Raw genomic sequence first — 8538 nt, 5'->3', positions numbered from 1 at the left:
TTAAATGTCCGACCTGGTTTTGTCCGTCTTGTTGTCCGGAAACAGCAGCTGAAGATCGCTCGTCAACTTCCTGGCCTTTCCTTTCCTTGCAGTGAGGTCATAACTTCCTTTCCTGGACAAACAGGGTGGGGGTAGGGGGTATTGGACGAAAAGCTCTTATCATTATACATCACTCAAAGCCACGTAAATTGATAAACGCACGGTGCAGGAATTTGAGGAGGCTTCAGAAATCTCGGTGATAACAAATAACTACGACGATAAGCATGCATGTTATGATAGCCTTGAAATTTTACCTTTGTGTTGCTAAAGTCATGGCAAACATGCTGATAATTTTGCCGTGAATCCAAAGGAATGACGAGATTTGTTAATGGAATCATTACGTGTATGATGACATAGACCAAACAGGAAGAGTTATGACAATTATTTTAGTAATACTCGTAATCTCATTTATATTTAACAACTCATCTCTTTACAACACTGTGACATAGGTCAGTCAAAACATTCAGAACATGAGAGTGTTAGGTCTGCGACCTAGCCTACTGTAATTGATTACAGTGTATTGATGTTTGGTTTTGTTTGACGGAATGCAATCTCATTTTATCAGTCATCATATCATACCTTGCTTCTTTCCTCATGAATACTACCACGAAACTGACAAGGATAATGAAGGCAATTATTGCAAGGACCGCTACGACGAAAACGAGAAACAGATTCGAATCATGAGAGGTTCCTCGACGGTCTGCAGAAATTTGAGTGAAGGGGGAAAGGGGGCAGTGAAGTGCATATGAGATCATACAGGATACTTACTCGACGCTCACATTATACCGCTCTTTTTGACATTCACAAATCTCTATCATTTTTATAGAATGTCCTACGTTCGAATCTATGGATGTAAGGAACTCTACACGGGGCGTCAAGAAAAATTACACCTTAACACCAGGATAACTATCATAATCATGTTCAATTCATAACTGCATATTATTCAAATAAAAATTGGACCTAAGATAAGGAAGCCATCTAACCTTACAGCTTTACATGGACAACAGTACAATGATAAAACACAGTATGCCTATCATTTCCTTTTCTTTCCACATACCACTGGGGCGCTAAAGTCTTAAGACTGGCTGACATTACCACCTCAGTTAATTTTAACACATGGTGGGGGCCAATATCACTCGTGAAAAGATCTTAGAGATTCAAATTCCATAACTTTTCTCCTAGATTTCAAGTACATGTAATTAAAAAGAAAAAAGGTTTTACCATTTAGTTTGTATCATTTATTTCGAATACGCGTAGAAGCTATACAGTTGTACTTCCAGCCCCTAACTTTAAAATCTGGTCCTATGAAATTCCATTGCCAAATGAATGTGCATCATCTACTACTACTACTACTACTGCTACTATTATCATCACTACAACTACTAAAACAGTTTACCCCGGAGCAGTATCAGTATCTTGCTTTAACAACAATAAACGAAAATCGAAGATGTCAGATATCCCAGCAACCATTTTACTAACTCTGACAGTCCGTGGAATTCTGTGAGCCTTCAGTCAGGGTCACGTGTCCGGGCGGACAAGCAATACACTCTTCCTCTTGGTGAAGCAGTCTGTCCTGGTAGGTGTGGAGCGGACACGCCTGGCAGGATGGGCGGGGTGAGTCCGTGGGGTGTAGGTACATTCCTTGACTGCATGCAACTACATTTTTGCACAGAAAGCACATTAAAGCACCATATATTCATATACAATTCATTTGTTATATCGTGGTAGTGTTTTTTCTGTCCTCAGTACGTCCTGTCCCACGATCGGTTCTGAGCGCAACCCTCTTTTAAATTTAACAGATGTGGGTCACTTCAAAACTGACATTATTGTGGAACTGACCTGGATTTGGTTTGAATCAAAACTTCAATTTCATTTTTCATATAAAACACAATATCAAAATATGTAGATACCGGTAACTAAATGAAAGACAGTAACTCCTGATGTTTACATGTAAATATCTCGAAATCACAAAAAAGAACAACAAACCAAGATAAGTTATAGTATTACCACGATCACGGCCGAGTAAAATTGCATGACAGATGTTTGAAAAAAGAGTCCCCAGAAATTAAGTTATTTTTCGAGGAAGTAAACATAATAAAACTTGTTGAGAGGTTGTATAGAGCGCACAGTCTGAATAATTTTTCGCTTAAGATCTTAAAGAAACTACTGTACTGTAATATGCAATTATAAAGCTGTTACACCAATCCAAAGTGTCAATATTTATGTACTACATATATTTTCATTGATTCTGTTAATAACTTTATGTTAAACATGCTGCTGTGCACTCTGGATCTCTCTTACGCTAAGGAAAACAAAATAAAAATTTAAATAAGATAACAATCTGACATTAACTGGAAGATGAAAGACCAGAAATGTTTTTTTTTTTAAACTAATTGATCGAAATACTTTCAATTCAAGTAAATTTAAAGAATACGAAAACCACTTAATATTTGATTCGTATATTCCCTAAGGCAGAGTTGATGACTCAACAAACAACAACAACAACCTCTAACTAATGAAATGGTCAGATCAGTAAAACACAAAAAGTAAAGTGACTTGTCTCACCAACACAGTCAGTGACGTCTTCCGAACCAGATTGAAGAGTGACGTAACCCTCAGGACAACCAGTGCAACGTGCTTGCCCCGTCTCGTTCTGGTACGTGTTCCTGGGACAGGGTCGGCAAGGTGCAGCGTCCTCTACCGTCGGATTCTTTATATCATGATACATTCCCTCAGGGCAAGCCACTTTTTGGTGAATACAACAAGGAAAATGAAAAAGAAAATCAAGAAAAAAATGAGGACGACCTCAATTATAGTACTGATATTGTATACTTAGCGTAGTTCTTTCTTTTTAGAAAAAAAATGTATTTGAATTTATGTCAAAATATCATCGGTCAAATTTTCTTCTTTTTATTATGCTTGTCCTTTTTCGAATTATTCTTCCTGTCAGATAATCGTAACTGTTATTTTCATCATTACTGTCGTGATTATACAATTTGTCATCTGCTTCTGTTAATATACAGTTTGTTACCAATCTGCGATGCATAAGGTATTATCTTAAGATACTTTTAAAGAAAAAGTGAGAGGTAGCATGTATTGAATAGTTATGAAATATTCGTACTAATACAATCGCATGACTTTGTGGACGAGAAATCGACGGTAATCATGCCGTCTGGGCAGGGAGAACATTCCGTCCGTCCCTCTTCATCCTGATAAGAGTTTGGTAGGCAAGGAACACAGTAGCTCCGCGTCTCATTCAGCACATACTGAAACGTTCCAATGGGGCACAGTGCTGAGAGAGAAAGAGAGGATGTTGATTATAATACACAACATTTGCACACTATTTGGGGGAGAGGAGGGAATGGGCACACTTGCGATAGATAAAAAATACATTCCTGAAGACAAATTTTGCTTTTTTCAGGATTTTAGTATGGTTATTTTGTTATATTACACAAAGGATTAATTCAGGTTCAACTGGTATGAGGCAGCAAGGATAGCAATGATTACAATCAATACTAGGAAAGTGGTAATAATAAAGTAGAACACAAAGAATCATAATATAGGTATGGGAGTATTTTGACATTATGTATGAAATTTATCTCCTTTCAACAATTTAATAGATCATGAATTCCTCAAGGCAGAGCTATGAATGTGTGGGAAAAGTGGCTTTCTTACTGAGAGTGGGTGTGCAGACTAAACTGAAATAATCAATGTAACGCTTATCTCATACCTAGGGAAATGTCTACGCCGTATGAGAATATCTTCGATTTGTGTCACTCCTTGCACTGTTTAATGTGCTTACATTGGATTTGTATAATCGATACTGTGTAAGAAATGAGACAAACTTTGTTGCAGACCTTACAGTCTTTACGATCAGAGTGCAACTATCTGGGAGACAACTTAATTAAAAACTTCGACATAGGTTTTGCGATGAAATTGTCAAAAAAAGTCTGCGTAGGCCCAAAATCAGAACACGTTGCCAAGGATGTCTATACAATGCAGTTTCAGCGAGATATTTACAGCAGCCACCAGTAGCAGTCTCGCCGAAGCCCTCGGGGCAGACGAGCTTGACTTGTCCCGTGACGGCGTCTGGATCAAGGGCATGCTGTCGCCCATTGATTGTCAATGTTAACGATCCGTTAGCCATGAGCGTGAGCAGACTTGAGCGCATTTTGTCGTATGTCTGCGCACCTGTTGACGGAAATTACATCGCAGTGCAAGACGATTCAACACCATTCTTCTCAAATTATTGACATGATATCTGTTTTGTTTTACCTTGAAATTTTGTTTACTGAAACATTCATGTACAAAATAAATGTCACATATGATAAAGACGATAAAGACAAATAATACAAATTTGACAGGCAGCTACGGAACATCTAAATAATATGAATACGATTCCGATTAATTTTAAAATACAAAACCTTTAGTTTTCTCAGACATATTTGTCTACTTTCTTCACTTGCTTAAAACTGGACAAAATTGGCTGAAACGTAATGATTTCTTTTTATTTCGGATAGAAAATATGATTTTAAGTATTTTGCAAACAAATAAAGCACGTTGTAACACTTCAGGTTTTCTGTAGAACCAAGTATAAAAGCACTTCTAGTAATTGGAGTTTGATTCTGTAACATGATTTCCTGAATTTGAGCAATATTTTGACATATCTTATTTTGATAGTTTGCTTTTTTTTTAACGAACAATACTGTGACTACGGTGTATTTTGATTGCTTCGTCTGGGTGAATCAGAGAAAAAAAAAACCCAGCATGCAATGCTTAATACTCCCCCCCCCCCCTCCCCCCGCAACACCACACACACACACACACACACACACACACACACACACACACACACGTGGGGGAAAAACAAAGTACAAAGTTTTCTTTTAAAGTCTGCCCACAAACTTCTCTTATTTCGAAGATGCTTTTAACCCATACCAGATTCCCCGGATGTTGACGAGAAGTTCTTCTTGGCGACGACAGATATCCTGACGGGTTCATCTACCACTGCTCGTTTTCTGCGATTGGCACAGTTGCTTATCTAATGAGTGTGTGTGAGGGAAAGAGGGAGATGAGGTAGAAAGAGAGAGAGAGAGAGAGAGAGAGAGAGAGAGAGAGATGGAGGGAGTATTGTCATGTTGGCTTTAATACGCAAATATACATTTACACATATCTTTGTATCACATATGATTATATATTATATACATACATATATAATCTATCATATGATTATGTAAATACATATATTATACTCTTATAGTGATATTTGCATCGATAATCAGTTCGCTTGACACCTTAACCCTTAAAGGGCCGGGGGTTGAATCAACCCCCCCCCCTCGACGTTTTCTGCGACTATTCTGCCGCGCGAAATTTTTTGACTGCGCCGCTCGCTGAGTCTCAAGTCTCGCACATCTTGTCTTCATCTTACTTCGCGAAAATTGGACATAACGTTACGACGCTGCACGACCTATTATTCATACTTGTCAGACCGAAAATGGCTCAAAAACGTGATTTTGTATACAAAGTCTATGCAAATAGAGTTTTCTCACCTTATTCATAAAGATATTATTATTTTCACTTTCAATGGCTGAAATCAATTAATTTTAGCATAATTATGCTTAAAATAGGTTCTGTAATAAGTTTTGTGAACAAGAAACGAAAAAAACAATAACAAAAGGTCCAAAAACAATGAAATACATAACAAATTCATAAAACAATAGAATACATAAGAAACTAACTTTGATACCAGATTTTTTTTTTCAAGTACACTGTTAGGAATGCTACAAGGAATAATGTCACCAAAAACTTAGGATGCCATTAGATTTAATTTCTTAATTAGAGCAAAATTTGTAATTTAACGCATATTAGTTAATATGAAATATAAACGATTAAAAAATCATTTTTTTCTTTTATAGTTTGGTAGATTACGCGACAAGTAATGTACTGTATGTGCCAAATTTCAGGGCGATTTCGCGATCGACGGCCGAGATCTCGGGGGGGGGGGGGGGGTTGAATCAACCCTCCCCCGGCCACAGGACAGACAAAAAAGCCAGGCCTGGTTATAGGATTAAACAAACATTAAAATGAGGCATTAATCTAAAGTGAATAACTTACTTTATTTAGCAATCCATTAGAATATGGAGAGTGCTCTTTTTTTATTTACCTCTATATCTTCAATGTCACAGTCCAAGTTAAGGTCACAACTGAGAAGGTGCGACACATTGCGGAGAGTTGATGTGAAAGTCTGTTGCAGTTCGTCCCTGGCGGCATCCGAGGTACACGAGGTGTCGGGGTAGGTGAAAACAACCGATGCTTCCAGAGAGTTCGGAGACTCGATCTCTGCACGAGTTTCAAACACAACACAAAGTAAACTTGAGGTACAGCACTTGTTGAATATGGAAATATCCCACTTCAGAGGAACTAAAATCAAGGAGAGTTCTTGAACTGTTGCGAGGTTGCGACACGGGTCATCCATGACACTTCGGTTATACTTCGTTCCTAGTTCGGTTATGCTTCGGTTATTATGCGGTCATACTCCGACAGACCGAAGTGACATTTAAATGCAACACTGTAGTTCCCTGCTAAAAGTTACGTTGTTGTGGAATTTATGTAGGAGCGACAAGTGCTGCAGTAGTCGGCATTGGGACGCAAATCCCAATCCCCCCACCCCGCGCACATTTCGTGCAGGGTTTTCCCGTATAGGGAATCTTTCAGTCATAATAAATCTGTGATGACGATAATTTATGGCTATCCACCGCATTCGTTAGAACATAATTATAAGCTTAAAATACTGACAGGTTTCAATGAAACTATAAGAAAACACCTGCAATGCTTTGCTTCAGGAGATGAAACAAGCCATTCCTTATCTCAAGACAATACACATGGCAAAGTGTTTCAGTACATTAGTGAAGCACTTTGTGATGTGATCATGGCGTTTTGTTCCAAACCTAGTTACAAGCCCGTACAGAACTCACTTGGTTGAATGTTACCTCATCCTAGATGTGCTTTGGACACCTGCGTAAAGTCTTTTGAGTATGTCTGGGGAGCAGTCATTACCATCATTATCATCAGTATTATTTTCATGATTAGGCCTAATAGTCGTTAGTAGTACTACTTCTGCACCAGAAATTACTACTAATCCCACCGCCTTTATACTACTACTACTACTACTACTGCTACGACTACTTCGACTACTACTACCACTACTACTACTACTACTACTGCTACTACTGCTGCTACTCATAACGTACTCCTGCAGGCCGGCAGGGTGCCAAGACGGTTGAAGAGACTCTGGTGACTCCAGGCAAAGTTGGTGGCGGGGCCGCACGTGTAGAATGGCTTGACAGGCTGAACAAAATCATGTTCTGAATCGTCGCATCGAATCGTACAGTTGTGTGTATTGTTATTTTTGATGCAGTGAACGCTGCCATTAACAGGAGCGATCAGAGGCGGACATCCTATATGGTGAGTAAAGAATTAGATAGTTGATAATGATCATCAAGTATTCACTTCCGAGGAGCCTGTAGCATAATACAAACTAGTGATGACAAAGTACAACATATTCTCCCTGTGATCGCTGCTTTACAGCAATGAAGAAAGAATCAAATTAATCATATAACACGCGTAGGATCATTGCATTGTAACAGCCGTTGAAAAGCAAACATGCGCTCCAACGTCATTCTTACATCAACAAAGAGAGAAACGCAGTTATCTCAAAAGGAGAAATTAAGTCATGAAAGAAATCGCATCGTTCATATTACAGCAACCAGACTTTCCTGTTTTAGATGATCAACACATATCAATAATCAATTCAGTGCTTATTTACGTCGATGTAGGGCAATTTGTCAATCAGTTGCAATGAAAATATAAATATGAATTAGTTTTGAATAAAAAAATACATTAGTTTTGAATGTGAAGAAAACTCAATGTATGATTTGTACTAATAAGAAAATTGATATACTGAATTCAGCAATTTATATGAATAACAATCTTATAATTACGAGTTCATTGTCATTTCTTGGCGTCATTATTGATAATAAATTATCTTAGCATAAACATATTGATTCAGTCTGTAACAAGATTTCTAAATGTATCGGTATACAAATTACGAAATTTTCCTCACAATATTTAATGTATGATTTATAACGCTATTGTATTAAGTCAACTTCAATATGGTAACATTGCTTGGGCAAATACATCAAATTATTCTATGGTCAGACTTTTCCGTCTGCAGAAGAAAGCAGTAAGAATTATATGTCACGCCAATAATCTTGCCTCCACTAAACCTTTTTTTTAATGAAATGTAAGGTTTTAGATATTTTTGAATTGAACAATTACAATATTGGTGTATTTATGTGTTTATGTTTTACAAACTGCATTCCCCCAAGTCTCCCTTCCTTTTTTTCAGTTAGATAGTGTTATTTATCGTATTGTTTGAGAAATCTTCTGAATGTTCATTTATCTCTTGATAAAACAATGTTGGTTTATATTCTGTTTTGT

The 8538-nt window shown here is 37.6% G+C and overlaps 2 protein-coding genes across 2 annotated transcripts in view; both read right to left on the bottom strand.

Annotated features, from left to right (window-relative positions):
- Positions 1–2793, bottom strand: LOC139729283 (signal peptide, CUB and EGF-like domain-containing protein 2). Its single transcript, XM_071640211.1, has 4 exons — positions 2605–2793; positions 1519–1695; positions 619–739; positions 1–112 (listed from the first exon to the last, which is right to left on the bottom strand). Exons 1-4 carry the CDS (start codon positions 2765–2767, stop codon positions 1–3), a joined length of 573 nt encoding a protein of 190 aa, XP_071496312.1. The 5' UTR covers positions 2768–2793.
- A 2173-nt stretch (positions 2794–4966) lies between these two features.
- LOC139729282 (uncharacterized) overlaps positions 4967–8538 on the bottom strand; it is a 48545-nt gene continuing 44973 nt past the window's right edge. The window contains exons 42-44 of the mRNA XM_071640210.1: positions 7290–7496; positions 6203–6378; positions 4967–5080 (exon numbers count right to left, since the gene is read on the bottom strand). Coding sequence (XP_071496311.1) covers positions 4967–5080; positions 6203–6378; positions 7290–7496 — 497 coding nt within the window. The remainder of the gene's footprint in view (positions 5081–6202; positions 6379–7289; positions 7497–8538) is intronic.

Source organism: Diadema antillarum, unplaced genomic scaffold (assembly GCF_040938485.1).
Source record: "Diadema antillarum isolate AM-2024a unplaced genomic scaffold, OU_Dant_1.0 seq00000233_RagTag, whole genome shotgun sequence".
NCBI lineage: Eukaryota > Metazoa > Echinodermata > Echinoidea > Diadematoida > Diadematidae > Diadema > Diadema antillarum.
Note: the sequence above shows the minus strand (reverse complement) of the source record. Positions and strands in the feature narration are given on the sequence as shown.

Bases quoted from the DNA above. Each gene is read 5' to 3' on its own strand.
- LOC139729283 (XM_071640211.1), bottom strand. From the start codon at position 2,767: ATGTATCATGATATAAAGAATCCGACGGTAGAGGACGCTGCACCTTGC. The intron at 1,696-2,604 runs GTGAGACAAGTC...GCAAAAATGTAG, and splicing joins AGACGTCACTGACTGTGTTG to TTGCATGCAGTCAAGGAATG. The intron at 740-1,518 runs GTTAGTAAAATG...AAATTTCTGCAG, and splicing joins GAATTCCACGGACTGTCAGA to ACCGTCGAGGAACCTCTCAT.